Source organism: Ambystoma mexicanum, chromosome 3q (assembly GCF_040938575.1).
Source record: "Ambystoma mexicanum isolate Mex_15411 chromosome 3q, UKY_AmexF1_1, whole genome shotgun sequence".
Taxonomy (NCBI): domain Eukaryota; kingdom Metazoa; phylum Chordata; class Amphibia; order Caudata; family Ambystomatidae; genus Ambystoma; species Ambystoma mexicanum.
Window position 1 is genome coordinate 810,774,452 of NC_090926.1, and position 23,960 is coordinate 810,798,411.

The following is a 23,960-nucleotide window of genomic DNA, read 5'->3' on the forward strand; positions in this document are numbered from 1 at the left end:
GAAGGAGTCTCCCTTGCGGGGTGCGATGGAGAATATCGGCACTACCTTGGACTTGGTTCTATGTTTCACGAAGTTCTTGAGGTCCTCTGGAGGCGACTTCTGGAAGAGCTCCCTCCACCTGGCTAGTCTGTTCTTCAGCGCTTTTGGGGACAGCGAACCACACGCTGAACAAGCTTGCCAACCGTGGTCTGGGCCAAGGCAATGTTGGCAGAGGGCGTGGGGGTCGGAAGATGGGAAGAGCCTGCTGCAGGATGGACACATGCTGAACCCCGTGGAAGTCAACAAGTGCCGGGTAGGAGAGCGACGCCTGAGGACCGAGTGCCTGAATGATAAAAAGACAAAAAGAAGACAAAGATAAGTATCCGCGCATGGAATTACATGGCCGAAGCCAAACCCAGGAGCGCTGGTGAATTCGTCCCGTTCCCGTCGACATGGAAAAGGAGACTGGGGTGTGGCACCGCAGGGCAGAGTCAGGACAGCGCATGCTCCCTGGGTCACACCCCCGTGCGCCTCTAAATTTAAAGGGTAAGAAGGTTTCTTTCTGGTGAAAAAGGTTCTGTCTCCCGTCCCTTGGAAGGGACGTCCATGCAGTATGGAGGAAAGGGGACGGGACGTAAGAGTATGGAAGCTCTCTCTCCAGTGGAAAAGATTATTCTTTAAAGATCGGTGACCAAGAGAGCTGCAAGCCACGCAAGCGTCCCAGCAGTGGTCCGGCCCCAGGCACTCCAGGCAGAGCGCATGTGGGTACGAACCGAGTACAACCGATCACAGGATGCGCATCTCAAGAAGCCTCCTGCAGCCGACATGTGCTGGGGAGGCAAGGCACCGAAGGGAGGTGAAGAAATAAAAAACCAACCAAAAGGGGAGCATGCAGAACGTTGAAAAAAAGTTACTACACAAGCTGGCAGGCCCGACACGTCTGTGCGGAAAAAGGGGCTGAGGTGAAGCTGCGGACGGCAGAGTTGTTCCCACGCCCGGGGTTGCGCCCCGGCACGCTAAACAAAATTTAAAGGAGTAGCTCACATTTTCACTGCAAAAGGTTCCAGAACCATCCCCATGTTGGGGGACGCCAACACAGTTGGAGGCAAGTGGACGGGACATACGAGTAGATCTGGAAAAAGAAAGGAGGTCACTCCCAATTCATATGCTCTTAGGAGATCACAGGAAGGAATCCCAGGCCAGACCTCCACCACCTATGGCCAGGTAAGGGTAGTGTTAGGGAGTGAACTAAACAATCATGTAATCCCTATGGGGTGAAGTGGGCCCCAAGAGTGGTATGGTCCTGTTAGGAAAGTGTACTTTTTGCTGCTTTCCCTCCATAAGACATCAGGGACTTTAGTTTAGGCTATTAGGTGTCGCTTTGCATTAGAGCACAGATGGGGAGAAATGGCACATGAGGAGGGACACAGCTTGTAGGTGTTTGGTTATTTGCCCACCCACTGACAGCCCATGGCCATGCTAATCCTTATGGCCATTCCCACCCAGTTCCTGCATCTCCCCGCCCAAAACACCTTCACACAGGAACTCTGAGCTGACTCTACTCATGTTTTACCATCAAACTTTGCACTCAAAGTGCCTGCCACTGTTTTTTCAAAGCAATCCTGAGTTAACGACTTAATTGGAGCTGTAAACCCTCTACTGGTGTAATAAAATGTCTTTAACCAGCTCTGCCTTCGGCCATTCTATAAGCACTATGTATGTCCTTCACTGGAGTCCTTTTAAAAACAAGCAGTGACAAAGCCAACACTTTTGGCTTGTGTATAAGTATTCAGCATTTGCCAGGCATTGCTATTAGATGAGCAGGTACTCGCCCCATTTTACATCAGCTATCACCAATGGCCAGTTAATACCACCATGGCAGTGCCTGGCAAGTGTCTTTTCCATGCCTACACAAATGCCCAAACTGTCTGCATTGCTAATGCTGGTTTTGCACATTTCCTGATTTTTGAACGTAAGTGAAGCCCTTTTGCTCCACTTATCACGCTAAGCCCATCAGTTTTGGTGGGACTGATTAGTCCCCATGTTCTCCATTTTAAAATCATTTGTTTATTTGTTCTACACACACTGCTCCAGGTAAGATTTTGAGGTGGCAGAATTATACTCCATATTTTGAAACTTTTGAGCGCATATGAGATTTCAAGTGAGAAAGGAACAAGTTACTTACCTGTAACTGTTGTTCTCCAGCATGGGTCTGGCATGGATTCACATGCTCATGAATATTCCCCGTCGTCAGGCTGGGAATCCTCAGTAAAGAAAAAATCAGTATCAGTTTCGTTTCTGATCTGTCTTTCGTAGTAGTAACCAATCACTGATCTCTGCGTCATACTGACCACAGCCAATGACTGCCCTCTACCTAAGCTCCGCCTCTGGCAGCCATCTTCAGATTTGGTAGCACGTGAAGTGGCAGTATGACCAAGTAAAGAGCCGCAGAGGGGTAGGCGGGAGGGTTCGCATGTGAATCCATGCCAGACCCATGCTGGAGAACAACAGTTACAGGTAAGTAACTTGTTCCTTCTCCAGCATGGGGTCTGGCATGGATTCACATGCTCATGAATAAAGAATACATAGCAGTACACACATGCACAACCACGGGAGGTGGCAAAGGCTCAACATTAAGCATTACAACAAACTCAACATTAAGCAATTCTTACCGCCTCACCAGGCTCACCTTAGGCGAACAGGTTGTGCAGCACTGCTTGGCTGACACTGGACTCCTCCCTGGAATCCCGATCGACGCAGTAGAATTTCATGAAGGTGTGCGTCAACCTCCACGTAGCAGCCCTGCAGATGTCCAGCAAGGGCACACCAGATAGGAACGCCGTGGTAGCTGCGATCGCTCTGGTGGAATGGGCTCTCGGACGGCCAGGCAGCGGTCGGTTTGCCAACCGATGACAGTACATGATACAGCCGGAGAGCCATCTGGAAATGGAAGCCTTCGAGAGAGCCTTCCCCTGATTGACAGGTCCAAAGTTCACAAAGAGTTGTGACGTCTTCCGAAAACACTTTGTGCGGTCCACGTAGAACTTCAGCGCTCTAGCCACATCCAGCGAGTGCAAAGTCCTTTCAGCCGGCGACGAAGGCGACGGGAAGAAAACAGGCAACACCAAGGGTTCGTTGAGGTGGAAGTCCGACGGCACCTTGGGCATGAAGGAGGGGTGCGTCCTGAGCACTACCCTTGTGTCGTGAAAAGTCAAGTACGGGGCCTTGCAGGAAAGAGCCTGGATCTCTCCCACCCGTCGTGCGGAGGTGATGGCCACAAGAAACGCTGTTTTCCACGACAAGAACTTCAACGGAGCCGAGTGCAGAGGCTCGAACGGAGGTCCCATGAGCTTGGTCAGCACCACGTTGAGCTCCCACGCCGGGGCCAGAGCCTTCACTGGCGGGAACAATCTGAACAGTCCCTTCATGAACTCTTTCACCAGACGATGAGACCACAAAGACGTCCGCCCCGTGGTTCTGGTGTATCGGGAGATCGCCGCAAGATGAATCTTGATGGACGGGTGCGCCAGTCCAGCTTTGGCCAGCGTCAGTAGGTACGGCAGTACTTGGGGAGCCGTAATCCGTAGAGGGTTAATCTTCTGTGCGTGGCACCAGACAGAGAACCTCTTCCATTTGTGTCCGTAGCATTTAAGAGTTGAGGACGCCCTGGCCTTTGCAAGAACCTCTCTGCAGTCGGCCGGTATGTCGTATCCTCCAAACTCTAACGCTGCAGGAGCCAGGCCTGCAAGCTCAGCGACTTTGGGTCGTGATGGAGGATGGCGCCTCCTTCCCTGAAGAGAAGATCCGCGTCCACTGGCAGCTTGATTGACGGGGACGCTGACAAGTCCAGAAGGTCCGGGAACCATATCTGCCTCGGCCACGCAGGTGCGACGAGGATCATCCTGCACCGTGACCTCTTGAGCTGGTTGATGAGCCGGATCACCAATGGCAATGGAGGGAACGCGTATAGAAACAGGCCCTCCCAGGGGAACGAGAAAGCATCGCTCATGCTCCTCGGCTGGGGAAACCTGCCGGCGAACCTACGGCACTTGGAGTTCGTCGCCGTCGCGAACAGATCGATCTGGGGTGTGCCCCACCGTCGGAAGAGGCGGTCCACTAGATCCTGTCGTAGTTCCCACTCGTGGCACGAGCGCAGCTCCCTGCTGAGTGAGTCGGCGATTGTGTTTTTTATCCCTGCCAGATGAAACGGCACCAGAAACATCCCTTGGGCGACGGCCCAATGCCACAGATCCTGCGCCTCCATGGACAGGGCTGGGGACCTGGTTCCGCCCCGTTTCCTGATGTAGAACATGGTGGTGGTGTTGTCGGTGAAGATCCTCACCAACTTGCCCTTGAGGGATGGAAGAAAGGACCCGAGGGCCCAAAACACTGCACGGAGCTCCAGGACGTTGATATGGAGGGACTTCTCCGTCGGGAGCCAAAGGCCTCTCGCATGCAGATTTTCGGTGTGCGCTCCCCACCCTTCCAGGGAGGCATCCGTGGTCACTGTCTCCTGGTGGCCGGGGGTCTGGAAGTCCATGCCCGCCGTCAGAGGCGCGCGGGTGCCCCACCACCGGATCGCTCGTCGGAAACTCTCGTCGAGTGTGATCCTCTCCTCGAAGCTGCCCGTCGTCTGGATCCAGCGCGCGTCCAGGAACTCCTGCAACGGGCGCATCCGGAGCCTGCACAGGCGGATGAAGTAAATGCAAGAAGACATCATTCCGAGGAGGGACTTGATGGACCTCACTCTGGCCGCGTCCGCAACCAGCATCCTCTGCACCTTGCCCAAGATGGCCCTCGTCCTTTCCTCCGACGGAGAGGCCAGAAGCGACACTGTGTCGAGCTTCGCTCCCAGAAACAGTGCGTCTTGCGCGGGCACCAGGTGGGACTTGGCATAGTTTACGGAGAATCTTAGGTCCGTGAGAAGTTGGACTGTCCTTGCCGTGTGCTCCACGGCGAGCTCCTTCGTCTTCGCTCGGATGAGCCAGTCGTCCAGGTAGGGGTAGACGTGGATCCCCTCTCGGCGCAGCTGCGCCGCCACCGGTGCGAGGCACTTGGTGAACACCCTGGGTGCCGACCTCAGTCCGAAGGGAAGGGCTCTGAACTGGTAGTGACGCCCTTGGACCACGAACCTGAGAAACTTTCGGTGTCCCTTTAGGATGGGAATATGGAAGTAGGCATCCTCCAAATCCAACGACGACAGGAAATCGCCCTCCTCCAGCTGACCCAGGACGTGTTGGAGGGTGACCATCCGGAACTTCTGTGCCTTGATGAATTTGTTCAGTCGTCGTAGGTCCAGGATGGGACGCCATCCTCCCGTCTTCTTCACGAGGAAGTATCTTGAGTAAACTCCGGTGCCCCGAAGCCTCTTTCGGACGAGCTCGATGGCGCCCTTCTTGAGCATCGCCTTTACCTCCAAGAGAAGTTGAGGGACGTGATGTTCTTTCCTGGCCACATGGGGGACGCGCGGGCACCTCTTTAGAAACTCAAGCGCGTGACCCTGAGCTAGGGCGTCCAGCACCCAACGGTCGGTGGAGATGGACTCCCACACGCTGACGAAGCTCGTCAGCCGGCCTCCCACCGGGGTGCTTTGGTGGGGGCCCGACCCCACGGCCGGTTCAGTCCTGCTTCGACGAGGCTTTGCCGCCTTGTCCTCCTTGGCGACGACGGCGGGGTCCGCCTGACTTGCCTCGTCTCCTGTAAGCTTCCTGCGACGACGAACGGGCCGCTTGACAGTAGGTGGAAAATCCGCCGCCGGAACCTTTGGAGGCACCCTGTTTGCCTCGGCCGCTCCGAAAGGGCGGCCGCCGTTGCTGGAGAACCCCAAGAGCCTGGGCCGTCTCCCTGTCCGCCTTGATGGCTTGAAGGGAATCGTCCACTGTTTTCCCAAACAGGTTGTTTCCGTCGAACGGCATGTCCAAGACTCTGTTCTGCACGTCCTGACGGAAGTCAGTAGCCTTGAGCCATCCACGCCGCCTAAGGCACATGCCGTTGCCCAACTGGCGAAATCCAGTGTCAGCGATGTCCATCGCAATCGTAATGGCGTGGTCCGACGCCACCTCTCCTTCCTGCAAGAGCTCTAGGGCTTCCGCCCTCTTGTCGTCCGGTAGGAAGTCCAGCAGGGGGGCCAGTTTGTACCACAACTCCCTGTCGTAGCGGGCTACGATAGCCAAGGCGTTGGCCGCCTTAATCGTCGTCGCTGCAGACGAGATGACTCTGCGTCCCATCGTATCTAATTTCTTTCCCTCGCCGTCCGGCGGGGAGGTCGACGTAGAGGCCGCGCCCCCCCATGATTTCTTCCTGGCCGCCGCGGAGACGACCGAGTCCGGGGTCGACTGTGCCCGAAGGCACAAGGGGCCGCGTCCGGGACCCGGTACTTCTTCTCGTACCGATCCCTTCTAGCCGGCGTCGTGGATGGGTTCTTGAGGAGGGCGAGGCCCTCATCCCAAATATCGTCCAGTAGAGGTACAGAGAGGACCGTCCTCCTCTTGGCCTCGCGCCGTTGATAAAGGAAACCTTCCTTCTTCTCTTCCTGGCAGAGCTGGAAAAGCTCGGATGCCCTGGCGATCATGGAGTGAAACGATCCAATCTCGTCGGGCGGGGAAGCCCGGGTGGGAGGTGACGGCAGATCCTCGTCGTAAACCTTGTCGTCCGTACCCGTCGCGGCCGTGTCAGTCCCCGTATCATCCCCACGAGTCGTGGACGGGGAGGAGGGCTGAACAGGGCGCGATGGCTGAAAAGGAGGTGGAGGATGAATCCTTCTTCTCTTAGGGGGATGGCTCCCAGAAGGGCTTGGCTCCGGGTCCCCCGTCGGGAGCGGTTCCTCCACTGGTGGTAACGGCAGTCTCGTCCTTATCTCCGAGCATAAGGACTGTATAGCCAACAAAATGGCCGCCGAGTTGTCTTGCGGCACTGGTTGAGGGGAGTCCGACGGGCGGTCAGGGGCCCCGTCGGCACCCTCGACGTTATCGTCGTCTCCTAAGTCGGGGTCCCTCCCGACGGGCTGGTCTTCTTCCACGCCAACGCCGTGGCTTAAGACTTCGATCAGCTCTTCCTCAGAGGTTGAGGCTGAATCCACGACGACCTCCTGCCTCCCCTTTTTCTTCTCCGTCAGAGGTTTCACGGGGGTCCTGTCGATGGGCATAAAAGAGGACTCCCTCCGCGGTGGCAGGGAGACTCTGAGCCCCGAGGTCGCCACCACTGGTGTAGCCTCCATAGGCTGAGCCAGGGCCGCCGCAACTGTCTCGATAGAGGCCTTGGCCGGATGGATTAAGGCTTTCACCACCTTAGGTGTGCTCACCGCCTTCTCCTTGGGGGGAGGGTCACTGCCTCGCTCCCCCTCCGATGGGGCCTTCGAGCTCGACCGGGGTCTCTCCAGGAGCTTCGCCAGGTGCTCGACCTTCCTCTTACCCGAACCAGAGCGTTGGCTCGTGGTTGATGGCGCCGGGGAGGATGCGCCCTGCCTGGCGCCCGTAGAGCCCGACCGTTCGGCGCTCCCGGTGCCAGCGGACTCGCGGTGCTTGGCCTTGTGTTAGACCCCCGTCGCCGGGGCGTCCTCAAAGGTCTTAGAAGACAGCTCGGACTTCTTCTTCTTCTCGCCTGACGGGCTCTTCCCTTCCAGCCAGTTGGCGAGACGTTGATGGTGGTCCTTCATGGTCCGCTCCGACATATTGCCGCAAAACGCACAGTCCTTCTCCACGTGCGTCTTGTCCTCATGTAGGCAGTAAAGACAAAGGGAGTGTTCGTCCTCCTTAAAGACATTCTGAAGCTGGCATCCAGGGCAGACCCTGAACAGCTTTCCGGCCGTCGAGCTTCCCTTCTCCTGGGCCATGTCCGAGATGGGCCTGAGAAACTTCTGGAGTCCTCCAAAAGCGTGGCTCGACGAAATCTTCACCCTTGAGGGGCGTAGACGAATCCGACACGGGTCCCCATTGATCGGATGAAGAAACGGTGGAGCTTGAGGCTCTTTTGACCGAAAAATAGAAGTTTTTTGAGAAAAAACGTGAAAAAATAGAACTAACGCTCGAGAGCAATAGCACGAGGATCCCAACACTTGAACGTGCGGTAAAAATCTGAAGATGGCTGCCAGAGACGGGGCTTAGGTAGAGGGCAGTCATTGGCTGTGGTCAGTACGATGCAGAGATCAGTGATTGGTTACTACTACGAAAGACAGATCAGAAACGAAACTGATACTGATTTTTTCTTTACCGAGGATTCCCAGCCTGACGATGGGGAATATTCATGAGCATGTGAATCCATGCCAGACCCCATGCTGGAGAACATTAGTTTTGTCCTTCACAAAAGAGTAATAAGTATATGAGATCCAGCCAATGCATGCAAAAAGTTGAAGCTGCATGAAAATCATTATCATGCAGCAGCTGTCCGCATACAAAGTTACCTATCTGGATAGGAGAGTCTCTATTTCAATTAAAAATCTAACCATTTCATTTTTGCTCGTTTCGGAACAGAACTCGCACTGGCTGGAGAGTCAGGTTTTAAATGTTTTAATTGTAGTCTTGAATATTTATTGATGAATGCCAATCATTCAAGCTGGAGCAAGGGGTCTGTTGCCACTAACCGTTTATAGTACCATTTAGCACATTGACTAAAAGTTAAGATTGAATGGATGTTAAACTAGATAATTGCATACTCATTTGTACCACAGTTAGGGTTTTGAGGTGCGAGTATTTTGCAAACGTTTTATAATTTGAATATAAATTACACAGTAAGAGTAAATATGTGCCTCAAGAGTTTAAAAAGTATTCAACAGTCAAACAAAACATGACTAAACTTAAAGATGAATAGGACCAATTCATTAAAACCAGTTGTGTAGCAAAGATGTCTGCCTTTAAACAATGTATCACATTTGTGGAAAACCTTCTCCAACACAAGGTGTATGAACACACAACAGATTCAACCTGGTGATAAATGCACACCCCACAGGAACTCTGAAAAATACTTTTGTGCAATACAGGCTTGCTTTTACTGAAAAGGAGGCATAATTGTCTATAAAGGATACTCAGTTTTCCATCTTATTAATGAGAAAATACTAAAATGCTAGGAAATTAAATATGCATAATGCTTCCGTTTGCTCCATGAGCATCTACAAACCACAACAGAGATTGAACAGCAATTAACCATTCATTATCTCATTAGGTGCTGTTTATTTCTGAAAGACTGCATACATCTTACAGAGAAAAATGTCCGTTTTCAGAGGCTTCTCCATGGCCTGCAATTTCACCCATGCAGGAAATAAATCAAAATAAGTGTTCTCGTTTCTGTCAAGTCCCTTGCCCTTTGCACTTCTCTCTGCTCTCAACTGGTGCACAAATGACATGCATCTAAAGATAAAAGCTGTTGCATTTGTAAGATTTTAATTCATAAAAAGGGCTGGTACGATACTCATCTAGTGGTCTTGCTCACACATCACCTTCAATGAACTTTGATAGGAAGATCGTGTCCCTGTGACTTTGTTTTAGTTACTTTGTGGTTACTTGCATGATGTGTCCAGGCTGCGCTCATGGCAGCGGATACTTTGTGTTTTCTTTTGTGGAGTTTCCTGACTGCTTAATGCAATATAAAGGGCCATAAACGCGTATAAAGCCGTGCCATGAGATTTTCTCCTGTCCTTTGGCCATCTTGTCATTTGACCTTCTTCCATCCACGGCTTGACAGGATGTTCCATATATGGTAAGCCCTTTCCCAGGCCCCAACATTTGTGGGTAAAGTGGTTGTCTGTGTGTATGGCCGAATGTTAGGGGCTGGGTCTATCTGGACCCACATACTAAGGGGTGTGTGTGAGACTAGGGACGGGAGACGGAACCTTTTTCACCAGAAAAATCATCTTCCCTTTTAAATTTAGGGGCACGGCCTTGGGAGCGTGCGCTACCCTGACTCTGCCCACCGGCACCACTCCTCAGTACCCATTGATGCGTCGACAATATTTAACATTGCCTAATGACACTAGTGTTATTAGGGGGGAGGATGGAGGGACATATGGAGGAAAGAGGACTAATGACTAAGAGTATGTTAGTCACTACGGTGAGTAACTTATAATTACTCTGACGTCCCGTCCCCTTTCCTCCATTCTGCATGGGCGATTAGAACTGAATGTAGTCCCAGGGTGGAGAGGTCACCCTCCTTAAGCAAATAAGTTTGTCAGAACCGCCTGTCCGAAGGCCGCGTCCGACTTTGAGCCGGCGTCCAAACAGTAATGCTTGCAGAAAGCCAAAGGGGTGGTCCAGGTGGCCATCCTGATTATGACTTGCCACGGGACCTGCTGCTGGAAGACGATGGATGTGGCCTTGGCCCCGACGGCGTGAGCATGCATGTTAGCTAGCAGCGGCTTCTGCTGCCCCTCATAGGCCTCCTTGATGGCCGCAACCATCCATCGAGCGATCGAGAACTTGGATGCTCGATAGCCTGGCCTGGATCCTCCAAAGGTGACAAAGAGCGTCTGACTTGCGGAAGCCCTTGGTCCTGTCCAGACATAATTTCAGAGCGAGTCTGACGTCCAGACAAAGCAAGCTCTCTGAGCCTCGTCCTTAGGTTCAGCGAAAAATGTGGGCAAGACTATTTCCTCGTTCAGATGGACCGCAGAGGGTCCCTTAGGCAGGAATGTTGGGTGAGTCTGCAGGACCACCTTATCCCTGTGGAAAAAGGTATAGGGCTCTGAAGCCACCAGAGCCTGGATTTCGCTGACTCTGCGAGCGGAGGGGAGTCCCACTAGCAACACTGTCTTAATGGTGACCAGCCTGATGTCCGCAGACGCCATTGGCTCGAAAGGTTTTGTGTGCCAAGGCGCCCAAGACAACATTGACAGTGTGGCTTTTTGATGGGCGGGCAAAGCCTGGACAAGTCTGCCAAATGCCTCTTGATGATTGGGCTGGAAGACAAGAAGTTTCCTTCTCTGAATTTTGATGGGCCCTTATGGCTGACAGATAGGTGCGACATGTGTCCACCTGCACGCCCGAGTGAGCGAGGTGCGCCGAGAAGGAGAGCACCTCGTCCAGCGTGCACGTGAGGGTGTCTATCTCCTTTGAGCTGGCCCAGTGACAGAATCCACTCCATTTACTCTTGTATCGGCTCCTGGTAGCCTTGCTCTTGGCGCCCTGAATGATCTCGAGGTTGGCCTGAGGTAGGTTCAGGTGCTTGAGAGTGATCTGCTCAGGAACCATGCTGCGAGGGCTTACTTCTGAGGAGCAGGGTGTAGTACCTTGCCCTCCTGCTGGGACAGGAGATGTGTGCTGGGCCCAGCAGAAGGTAAATGAGTTGTCTGTCTGTGAGGCTGAGCAGCTCTGAGAAACACTGTCTCGCCGGCTACCAGGCGGCTATCAAAATTATGCTGAGGTGGCAAGCTTTTTTTATCCTGGGGATCAGGGGTGTGGGAGGAAAGGCATAGGTTGTTATGCCCTCCCATTGAATCTGCAATGCGTCGCCCAGGGAGCCGGGGACCTGCCACTGCCAAGACACAAACTGATGGCACTTCCTGTTCTTCCATGAGGCAAATAGATCCACCTGAGGGTGGCCCCATGTGTCGAAGACCACCTGCAACACCTGGTTGTTCAATTGCCATTCATAATTGTCCGCTCCGTGTCTGCTGAAACTGTTCACTTCCAAGTTGGCCTCCTCCAGGATGTAGACAGCCGTGAGGTAGATGTTGTTCTCCATGGCCCATTCCCACATGCTGACTGCTAGGCTGCACAGTGGATGGGACCTGGTACCCCCCTGCTTGTTGACATAGAACATGCTGGTGGAGTTGTCGGTCTGGATAAGGACTGTCCTGCCTCAAATGAGCTGAAGGAAGGCTCTGAGGGCTAGCCAGATGGCCATGAGCTCCAGCCAATTGATATGAGACTCCCGTTCCTTGCGGGTCCAGACTCTGTGCACGCTGAGGTTGTCCAGAGTGGCACCCCAGCTTTCCAGGGAGGGGTCTGTAGTGTTGGTGACCTCAGGGGTAGGCTGCCGGAATGGCTTGCCCGGCTGCAGGTTGCAATCCTTGGACCACCATGTGAGGTCCGAGTGAAGAGAAGGAGGTATGCTGACCAGCTCTGCTTGGGAGCCCTTCTCCTGATTCCATGAGGCCGAGAAGTGCAGCTGTAACCTCATCCTGAGCCTGTGTGGAGCACGGCCAGTAGAATCGCTGCCATGATACCCAGCAAGTGCTGGTACCACCAGGCTGAGGTCACTGCTCTAGAAAGGAAGTGCGTAGAGGCCCTCTTGATGGCCGTGATCTTGTCCTCCGAGGGAAAGACCCGCTCGGTGCTCGCATCCCAGATGAGGCTAAGGAAGAAGTTGTTCTGCGCGGGCTGCAGCTGAGACTTCTTGAGGTTGATAGCAAACCTTAGGTCGTGGAGTGTCTTCATAAATGAGGAGATGTTGTTAACTCCCTCCGGAGATCTCGCCCTGAAGAGCCAGTCGTCCAGGTACGGGTAGACGTGGTGGCCCTGGGCCCTGAGGAGGGATGTCACTGCATTCATGAGTCTGGTAAATACCCTGGGGGCTGAAGGGTAGCACCTTGCATTGGAAATGGCAGCCCATGATCCTGAATCGCAGAAAAGCACGATGCGGCTGCCGAATCAGGACGTTTAGATAAGCGTCCTTCAGATCGAGGGAGCACATCCAGTCTTCCCTGCACAATGTCTCCGCAATGAGTGCTGGCGTAACCAACTTGAGTTTTTTTGAAGAGGGAGGGAGAGGTTGAGGGTAGAGAGGTCAACACCTCCCAGGCCAGCCTGGTTCTTTTGTATGGTGAAAATCCTGGAGTAGAAGCAACATCCTCGCTGGGAGGCTGGGACTTCTTCCACTGCCTGGCTCTCGACGATCCACCGAATTTCCGCCAACACAGTTGCTATCCCAATCTGTGGGAGGGGGAAGAGGTAGGAGGGAGAGTGAGGGATTGGTAAGCAGTACCCTGTGGATATTAGAGAGGATCCAGGGACCTTTGACGCCAAAACTGTGCGTGAAGGGCAAGCCTGCCCCCCACCAGAGAAATGTGGACCTGAAGGGACGCGTCATGCCTTCTTTCCCTCTGAGGCTGCTGCGGAGGAGGGGGATTGAAAAAAGCCCTTGCACCGGTGCCGACACGTTAATGTGACTGGGTGTATGCCTTGGGCGTGGCCTTCGTAAGGATAAAGACTTCGCAGTTAACGAACTGTTTTTCTTTTGATCTAGTTCCTCATGGGTGGTGGAGCGAAAGAGGTCACCACCCTCGAATGGAAGGTCCAATATGCGTTCCTGGACATCTGGGTTGAATTTAGTGGCCTGAAGTCAGGCAATCCTTATGTCTGTGGCAATGTATATGGCTCGGCCAGAGGGGTCAATGTGGGCCACAGTGGACTCCATGTCGTCTTGTGCCACTATTTTAACCTCTGCCAGTCCCTCCTTGAAACGAAGTTCTGGAAGGAAGTCTGCTACTTCCCACCAAAGCCTCTGGTTGACGGCTGCCAGCATGGCATCCGCATTGGATTGACGAAGATGCAGTGAAGCGTTGGAATAAAGCTTCTTCCCGTACGCCTCCAAGACCTTCTCCTCCTTGCCTAGCAGCGCTGAGGAGGAGGTGGCCGAGGACGACTGAGGCTTTGAGTAGAGTGACGCTGCTGCAATCACTGAAGAGTGCGGCCGAGAGTGGGCCAACAGCAAGAGTGGATCCGCCTCCATTTGCCTATATTTTTCGCCGAGGCACCGGTTGACAGGCTGAGCCGAGTGGGGTTCGAGCCAACCCTTCTTGGCCAAGGCGACAATGTCCCTTTGCATCGGGATTCCCGTTCTAGTCGCAGGGAGCAGAGGACGGACCTCGGCAAGTACCCCCGCCTCCCGTTGTTCGACTTCGGGTTGAGGAAGGCCCAAGTACTATGCTAGGCCTGCGAGTCGTTCGTGGAAGGACTTGGATGACTATGGTGTGTCGGGGTCTTCTTCCTCGTCTGTGTCCACCCGGGCATCCAGCTGGTCCGGAGCGGGTGGAGGAGTGCTGGGCGCCGAGGGCTGAGGTGTGGGGACTGGAGTCGGAGACTGCAGCGGAGGCTGGTACATAACCGCCTGAACTGTGGGAGGCAGGGGAGAAAGAATGGAAGTAGCTGGCATGGGCAGTAGGGGCTGCGCCGGGGCCTGTGGCCATAGGAGGAATGACTATAGGTGCAGGGGCCTGCAGGAGCATGTCGCGGATCACATTCTTAAGGATGACGGGGTAGCGGGCGGCTGCTGGTGCCAGTGCGTACTCTGTCTAGCTGGTTGCGGGGTAAACCTGCCCTGCGATGCTGATGGATAGGCTGCAGGCATGTACCTGGTTGGCGCTGGCGCGGCAGCCACCTTGTCGCACTGTGTGCCGAAGTCGTCGTGCTTGGCTCACTGGGCCCGGCCTCCTTCAGGACTCTTGGTGGTGGAGCATGAGTCCTACCCTACACCTCAGCCTGAGGCCTGGTAGGCGGGTCACCCTCGGCAGTATTGCCGGCAGTGCTGCGTGCAGGCACCCCTCGGGTGTTCACCAGTTAAAGAACCTTGCGGTCCCTCAGCACTATCTCCGGAAGGATCTACAGACCCCTCGGCCTGACGGCCGGTAGCTGAACTAGCCTCGGTTACCGTCTGGTGTGAGAACCTAAGAGGTTACTCCCACCCGGGTGCTTCCTTGGGAAGGAGTAAGCCTTGCGGGGTGTGCTGTAAAAAAGCGGCCCTCCCATGGGTAATGACTTATGTCTGACAAAGCCCTTTAAGTCCTCTGGAGGCGGCTTCTCGAAGAGCTCCCTCCACCTAGCTAGCCTATTCAGAGCTCGTGGTGTAAGTGCGTAGCACGCAGTACAAACCTCCCAGCCGTGGTCGGGGCCAAGGCAACGGCGGCAAAAAGTGTGGGGATCGGTTGTATGGAAGAGCCCCTCGCAAGCTGGACACCACCTGGCACGCCTCTTAATTTAAAGGGGAACAAGTTTTTTTCTGGCGAAAAAGGCTCTGTCTCCCGTCCCTAGCGAGGGATGCCCATGGAGTATGGAGGAAAGGGGACGGACGCAAGATTTTGAAATTGTCTATATATACCATTTAGTGGTAAATTTAAAAATCTTTATAGCACAACACAATGTTTATGATTATAAGCATTTCAAACGAATTTCAACTGCATCCAAGTTGCAGTTGTACAATCTTTTTCGGCGTGAAAACCTTTATCATGCATCATTACCAGAGTACTTGAAAGATAGAACACACATTGAGCATTTCTTAGTGAGGGCCGGTCTTAGATACAAGTTCTGCATTAACGGTCTGGTCTAATACATTTCAAACTTTTGTCTCTTGGCAATGATACATTTTTGTTAACACGAACCTTAACACACAAATATATATACCCATCCCCCTCCACCGAAGGTGAACCTAAGGAAGGTGGGCTGATTCCTCTACACTCAATAGTTAAGCTCCCATTGTTCATACAAGGCATTGCTATGTTGGTTACAGGACAGACAGGTTATTGGGTAGGGTAGGTCTAAAGAGTTGTTGCTCCTTTTTCCGGGTGAACTTGTGTAAGAGGAGCCAAACCTGGAGATACTTTTGGTAATTCCCTGTTGACAGGGCGCCGACTTTTTTCATGGCCAATACCCCTCAAATGTTCACCCACCACCATGCCACAAACGGGCCCTCCTCGGTTTTCCATGCCTTGGCTAATGTTATACGGGCTACTGCCAAAAGATGTGTAATCAGTGTCGCTATAGGGCCACTAGCCGAGTACGTCCCTTCGGCTATCGTCCACAGCAGTATTACCTGTAGGGCTGTTAGGTAGTTCCAGAACCAGTGATCTTTTTATATGGCCCAGTATCTCCTTCCAATAGAATTATGCTTTTGGACACCACATATGGCCCAGGTTTCCCATAGCTCCACACTTCCTCCAACAAAGATGCGAAATTCTGGTTTCTTGTTTAGGCGCTGGGAAGTCAGGTACCATCTGTAACATTTTAAAATGATTCTTTGATAGCTGTACATTTATAGGACCTATGTGCGCGTGTCCAAATGTGCCCCCACATTTTTTCCGGAATCTCCACCTCCAGGTCTTTTGCCCATCTCTCCATATATGGCAGCCTGTTATTCATCTGGGCTTTATCTAATAGGCGATATAATCGTGGCCCACCCTTTTGTGCTCCACCCTCCCTCATTGTAATTGTCAGCCCTACTAGTGACTGCCTACCAGACTCCTTGACCTCTTTCTGGGATATCCAGTGTCTAATTTGTATATATTTATATCGCTCCCCGTCTACCACTTGGAACGTGTTCTTACAGTCTTCGAAGCAGAGTGGCTCCCCACCATGGTAAAAGTCCATCAGTCGTAGAGCCTTACGGCCTTCCCATTTATCCCAAAATGCATTACTCTAGCCCGGGGAGAATTCCTCACAAAAACCCAATCGGGCTATAGGGAACTAGGTCTGGGGCCAGTCCTTTCATTCGCATCGCCTGATCACAACCCTGTAAGGTGTTTTTGATAGACTCCAACAGCTGCCCTCCCGCCTTTCGTGTCCTCCGTCTCATAAAAGAGAGCATGCTTAGTGAAATTGTAGTTGCTCCTTGTTCTATTGTACACCACCCTTACCCCCGGAGTGTTCTCAGCCCAGTGTAACATGGGGGCCAGCTGTGATGCTAGTATGCAACTTTTTAAAATCAGGAACCCCTAGTACTCCCATCACCTGGGCTCTTAGTAAAACCGATCTAAGCACCCGTAGGCATTTCTTATAACATGAATCCTAAGATTGCTGCTTATAAAGCGTTAATGATCCAAGGTAGGATTCTAACAGGTAGCGAGCTTGAGACAGAGGAGTCGTGTCAAGAGTGTCATTTTAACCACAGAAAATTAACATCATGGGGCTGTCCACCCTCCATCCTGCACCCGATAAAACAACTCTACTCTAACACCTTGGTCCAAGTCCGGTTAACTAACGATGGTATGGTGACAAAACCAATCACCACCTGGAACGGTTTGAAGCAAGGGTGCCCCTTGGCAGCCTGCCTATACAATTTGTACACCTGTGACTTCAGAGAAAAGATCCAAAATATAGCGGGGAATCCTCTGAAGATCAACAACGAGCCAATACAAGCCCTGATTTACGCTGATATCATCATTCTAGATAAAACCGTATCAGGTCTACAAAAAACCTTAGACAAAGCACAAAATTTCATGATGGAAAATGAGCTGCAGATAAATATCAATAAAACTAAGGTAATGAAGCTAGCCTCTCAAAAAAGCAAAAAACAACATAACCTAAAGATACATCTGGAAAGAGAACAGATTGGGAGAACCAAGGCTATCAAATATCTGGGCGTAATGATTAATTCCTCCTGGAACGAACAAGAATGGAAAGACCACATAGTGGAAAAAGCCAGATCCCTTGCTAGACAAGGTCGATTTTTTCATCTAAAATTCGGAATATACTCAATAAAAGCCACAATTGCTCTGTACAAGCAAAAAGTAATTCCGATTTTGAACCAGCAAACAATAAAATGGCCCCGCTATGAGGCTTTATTCTGGAGGAAAACACTGGCTCTTCCGAGATCTTTCCTGATGCCAAGAATTTGCTATGAATTAGCCCTTCAATCCATTCAATCTATAGTTCTCTGGAAGCAAATGGACCTATATGGAAAAATAATCTCTCAAGACAATATACCATCGGTAGAAATCCTCAAAGAGAAGAAACAAGCTTTTCAAATCACAGCCTTTCCAAGTGGACTTCTGAGATTAAACAGAAAATGCATACAGAAGAAATTACTGAAGAAATGCTGATAAATAGACCACAGCATGCGAAACGCAAATTATGGAATAACGACTGGATCAAAACTGTAGCCGAACAAAGTAAATATAAACGTCATCTCAAATGCGGATCTGAAACAAGGGCTCTTCACGAACTGCCAGGCTACTTAAACCACTTTCCGGACCGTACTATCCAAGACCTATTTTTGTGTTTTCGCTTTAGTATACTACCGACCTGTGATTACCTAACCATGACAGACAAATCAGCTAATAAAACTTCTGATTGCCGTTTCTGTAAATCAGTAAATATCCCGGAAACACTTTTTCATCTGATCATGATCTGTCCGGCTCTGAAGGAAAAAATAAATCTACATAGAGATTTCTTTGAGATATCCCACAAACAAATGACAACCCAAGAAAGATGGGACTCTTTACTAAGACGGAAAGACAAACGTCTAATCTTCACAGTAATTAAAGTCTGGACTGCGATCAATGAAGACAGCAACATGAAAGACTGAAATGTAGTCATATAATGTCACTTTTAGATATGTAAAATAACTGTAAATGAAAAGTTTGAAAAATCAAACAAAACATTTTAAATAAAACATTTTTAAAAACGCAGATATTCTTGTGAGCCATTAAAGTTCTTCAATATCCCATCTATTTAAATCATCCAGCAATTTATTCTAGAGGGGGGAACATTCGCCCCATTTAATTCTTTATAGGTTTTAGTCAATGTTATCCAAAGGTAATCTAACCCTTTCTTCTCCCATACCAATGGATACTTGTTATTTAGGTCAATTATGTTATCAGGTTTATCTGACACATTCAAGGATTTGGAATTCAAATAATTAATTCTTTAACTTCTCGATACTCCACATCTTTAAGTGTTACCCAGTCACACTTAATTCTTGTTTATCAAAAAAATCTACTAAATCTCAAAAAATTTCTAAGGTCAGTCTGGAGATATTCAATTAGACCCCTGCACAAATTATTGCCAATGCATTTTGGATTAAGTATTAATCTTCAGGGCCTCTACAGTGTTCTTCTAAGCTTGTATTTCATTAACCTTTCAATTGTAGACAAATCACTCCCGTTTTTAAAACATGTATATCCCCTCTGGTCCTCAACAGGCTAACTCACGATCTTTAGTGGTTTCCCACAACATTCAAAACTTTCTTCAGGTATAGAGTCTCCTCTGCGCTGGAACAGGAACTCAGCTGAATAACCCACACCACATCTTAACCAGGCATGTCTGTTGCTGGGAAGATGCTCTGTCTAGAGGCTGTCAGCAATGGACAGCTCCTTCCAGTTTGAATGGTGGAGATAGTTGCCATTGGTAAGTTGGGGCAACTCAAGCCCAGATCCTGGATAAAATGACACTTGCATCCACACTCCAGATCATCTTTGTATCGAAGACCCTTACGAAGGAGAGCCGTCCGCTGAAGACTCAGAACTTGTCTCATTGGAAGTTCATCAACAGCCCTTTCTTCACTTGCCCAGTGAAGCTGTCCCGACTTCTGCTCGAAGAGCCAGGGCTGGAAGTTCTATGTACAATCCCAGAGCCAAATGGTGGTCTACCCAGATGTCTTCCTGGGTTACTACACTGCAACAGTCACTAGTAGAGCCTTGGGACCCTGCAGATCCTCAGTTTATGGAACAAAAAATATTAACCTGACGCTGCAGCTCTCCACCACGAAGTGGAGCCTTGCAGGACCAGTTTCTTTGTTCTCACCACCAGGGTCGTCTTCTGTAATTTTCTTCAAGTGGTCATCATTTCTCATGCCTGCATCAAGTCTTGGGAACCCCTGGAGGTTGCCGCCGGAGTGTTGGTCCGAGTGTCCTGAGTGTCCAGCTGTCCAGAATCCCGTTCATCAGAGCACAGAACTGGGAACTAGCCAGACACAACATGAACATTTGTATGAAGCAGGCGGTGAATGATCAGATAAATCTGATGCATATTACTATTGATGCTGGGTTTACATAGCCAAATTAAAAAGATTAAATGAAGGAGGTGGTTTGCTCAAACCATCAGCTCATGTAAAGATACCTAAACACCAAACCACAGGGAGCAGTGACAGAGTCCCAGTTAAATGAAAACAAGCACTTGTATGGCCTTCAATAAATTGAAGGTACTCCTTCCTGTTAGTTTCTATTCCACCTATATTTTCTCCTTACCCCTTTTCTGTGTTTCTGTATGGGTGCGAGTAACTCCGATGCAGCAGTTTCAATTCTTTTGTTGGGAATAGCCTGGCAGAATGGTTAACAGCATGACATACATAATATTCATGATGGTCGATGGTACATTGCTTTCTCACTCTTGTATGCAATTAATGACAACATGAATTCAATTTTTTATGAGCACAACATTTTTACAGAGCACAATTCATTCTGAAAGAAAGTTTACCTTGTGGCGCAGGAGGTTGTAATTGGTACCCTGTTAAATGACACCAGCCAACAGGATATAGGTCAGGGGATTCACAGTCAACCCACTGATCATATTCATCTTCCCACCCATCAAAATGTATCCTCAGAAGGCGATGGATGATGCGGGTCACTGTTGCTACACATACAAGCCTGGGTTCCATAAGGTCTACAGCCTCCAGTTTCATTCCAACTCGAAAGCCATGATTTGGAACATCCTGCAATATAATTTCAAAGTAATAAAAACACATTAATACTATAAACTAAAAAATTAAGCTAATATAAACAATGTGAAAAACCAAATGATGTATGTGATGAATCCAATAGAGTCATCACTGATATTCCAGCGATAACCTACTCACAGGTGGCCAGAGTAATACACCACCTGTACCTAGTTACCTGAGCATTAATAAAAGCAGGGCTCACAGAAAATCCAAAGAAATGTCACTTCCCACAATGAGCAGTCACGTATCTTGGATTTGTCGTAGGTAATGGGCTAGTTCAATCCCAAACTACGAAAGTCAAAGCAATCAAAGAAACCCCAAAACCCAAGACAAAGAAATACCTTAGAGCCTTTTTGGGTTTAGTAGGATATTACAGACGTTTCATCCCTAGTTACGCATACATAATGTCTTGTCTCACCGATAAACTCAAAAATGTCAAACCACAGAAAGTAAAATGGAAACAAGACCAATTATGTTGTGATAAGCTCAAGCACATTCTGTGAAGTGAACCTGTGTTTAAAGTGGCAGATTTCAACCGTGAATTCATTCTACAGACAGATGCTTCACACATTGGCTTGAGGCAGTTCTTTCACAACATCACAACGGCATTGAGCTCCCTATGCTTTATACTGATAGAACATTATTTTCACGAGAGAAAAACAATGCCACTATTGAATTAGAGGCCCTAGCGATAAAGTGGGCAATAACCTACCTTAAACATTATCTGACAGATAGGAAGTTAAGGCTGGTCACTGATCACATTCCATTAACATGGATGAGCTTCCTCAAAGACACAAATGCAAGAGTCATGCACTGGTTCTTAGATTTACAGCCCTATTGTTTCATAGTGGAACACAGAAAAGGAAGAGAACAGGATAATGCAGACTTACTTTCCTGTTTTCCAATAGATGCTGAGAGAACCCGCAGCATTAGGGGAAAGGTATGTGATGAATCCAAGAGAGGCCAGGGAACGGCAGCCGCTACCTGATCCTGACTCTGGGGGCGGATCACATGGAAGGAGATAGCCTCTGAGGAGATGTTATGGCTTCATTGTATGAGACCTGGTATGGTATCCCCATTTGCCCATGAAAAAGAGACACCGAGATACCCAATACCCTAATGGCTTATTGCCATACATTTATACCCCTTCCCCCCCTCTTTAGGGAAAATAGAGAAACCCTTTTCCCAAAACCCTATGGGCCAAACCTTCATCCCTGGTCTAAAATGTAAAAGCTCCAAGAATACCTTTTCCCGTTCTAATTATCCACTATATAGAACTGGCCCAACATTCAGAGCCTTTGAAAGTGATTTTCGAAGAATTCTGTATCAATCAGCAACAATCACCCAAATACTGGGACGAGGAAGAAGCAAAGAACAATGCAAAGCAGAAGAAGCATCAAGCTCAATGAGCATGCTAGTTGTTTTCAGCATGCATTTGTGCTCGGGACATTTAAAGATCGAAGACTAACGCTAAAAGACTGCTGTTTGGGAGAAGTCATTGCAACTCTCTCAGAGGCTTGTGAAGCTGGGAAGCACAAACTGGTGTGGCGAAGCAGGGCAATTTGTGAGTGAGGAAGCAACGAAAACGCTGCAAGGGCAGTACATGTCGCAGACACGCCAGAAGCCAGTGGAAGACTTGTGGGCATTCGGCAACCAAAGCCGGGCGGCTCACCACTTGGGCCAATCACACAAGAGTGTGACTTGAGTTGCCAAGGCAACTCAGTCCAGGGTGCCTAAACCCCCTCCCACACCCCCTGTGGTACCCAGACAGAGTGGCACCACTTTTGGAGGCTTCTGTGGAGAAGCCCGCCAAAAAGTGGAACCGTCTTGGTCCAAGGCCCTCAGGCCAACCTTCTCCTCTTTGATAGACGCTTCCCGCACCTCATCAACTTCCTTTCCTCTCCTTCTGCCCCCCCCCCCTCCTCTGTCCTCGGCTACCTTGCCTCTACCCTCCCTCCCTGCCCGCTCCCGTGCTCCTTCTCCTCCGCAGGGGGTACCTCTGATCTGTACCCCTCCCCGGAAGTCCTTCAAAGATGGCAACCTTCTCCACATTGCCACTCTTAACTCTCGCTCTGCCGTCAAACATTCCTCTGATATCTGCCGCCTTCTTGAGGAACTGGACCTTGACGTACTCGGTCTCACTGAGACATGGTTTACGGCCAGCTCTGTCACCAGCTTTGACACACTCCTACCCGACGGCTACAAGATCCTCTCCGTGCCCAGGCCCAACCGTGCTGGGGGGGGTGTGGCCCTTATCTTCCCTGAGTGGATTCCTGCCACTGCTATTCCCACGCAGACATACTCCTCTTTTGAATGTCTTGTCTGCCGACTCTCCCTCTCTCCTAGCCATTCCCTTACCGTGGCTACTATCTATCGGCCACCTGGTCAATTTTCCTCCTTCCTCTCCGAGTGGGCGGACCTCTCATCCTCAATCCTGTCCTCAACCACTCAACTTCTCTTTCTTGGAGACTTCAACATCCACCTGGATGCATCCTGTCCCCCCTCTGGACTCTTTCGCGACCTCTGCGACTCTCTCTCGCTCTCTATTCTCCCGTCTGGGCCAACCCATTCTGCTGGGCACACTCTCGATGCCCTGATCTCTTCTGACCTTCCCCCTCTCTGTCCCTCTCTCCACTCCTCTCTCCTGGAGTGATCACTTTCTCCTCTCCTCCCACCTCACCCTCCCTACCCCACAGGCAAAGCCACCCTCATCACTGCCATCTTCCTTCTCGGTCATTCGACCCATGAAGCGTGTGTCAGTTGAGGCTTTCGCTGCCACCTTCTCGCCCCCTCTTACCCCCTCGGCTGACTCCCACCCTGACACAGCCCTCTCCACTCTCTACTCTGCTATATCTGATACTCTTGATATCCTTGCCCCTGCCATGAGAATCCGCCTGAAGCCCAAAGCCAAATGTAACTCCTGGTATGACTCGGATCTAGTCACCTTTAAACGCTTGTGCAGGGTGGCATAGAGAAAATGGCGCGCTTCATGTTCATCCTCTGACAATCTGGCCTGTCGCCTGCTCCAAAGGCAATACCGGCTCTACGTTCTCACCAAGAAGAGAGCCCTTATCCAAGCCCGCATCATTGCGGCATCTAACAATTCGGCTGAACTCTTTAAAATCTGCAAGGAGCTGGCCAACCCTGCTGCAGTCTATACCTCTCCTGTCCCCTCCCAGGCCCTCTGTACGGCACTGGCCTCTCACTTCATTTCTAAAACTCAGGACATCCTGTCCTCACTCTCCTCCCATCACCTCCCCCCCTCTATTCCCTGCCCATCCTCTGGCCCTTCTGCAGCCACCCCTCCTCTCTCTCCTTCTCTGCCTTTCCCCTTTTTTCCGCTGATGAGGTTTTGAGACGAGTCCGATCTATGAAAGTCTCGTCAGCACAGGTCCACCCCTGCTCCTCCAAAACTATTAAGGACCACATCGACTCCTTGGCTCCTGCCCTTGCTGACTTCTGCAATCACTCCTTCGCCTCTGGAGTCTTCCCATCCCCTCTCAAGCACTCCCTTGTGCATCCCCTTCTTAAGAAACCCTCTTCCGACCCGTCATGCCCAGCTAACTATCGCCCCATCTCTATCACTCCTTTCCTGGGCAAGCTCCTGGAGAAACTTGCCATCTCCC

General features: G+C 50.6%; 1 protein-coding gene across 5 annotated transcripts in view; it reads right to left on the reverse strand.

Moving 5' to 3' along the window:
- MBTD1 (mbt domain containing 1) overlaps positions 1 to 23,960 on the reverse strand; it is a 1,870,500-nt gene that overhangs the window by 163,703 nt on the left and 1,682,837 nt on the right. For all 5 annotated transcript variants that reach the window (XM_069654918.1, XM_069654914.1, XM_069654913.1 and 2 more), the window contains one exon: positions 20,094 to 20,328. In XM_069654918.1, coding sequence (XP_069511019.1) covers positions 20,094 to 20,328 — 235 coding nt within the window. The remainder of the gene's footprint in view (positions 1 to 20,093; positions 20,329 to 23,960) is intronic.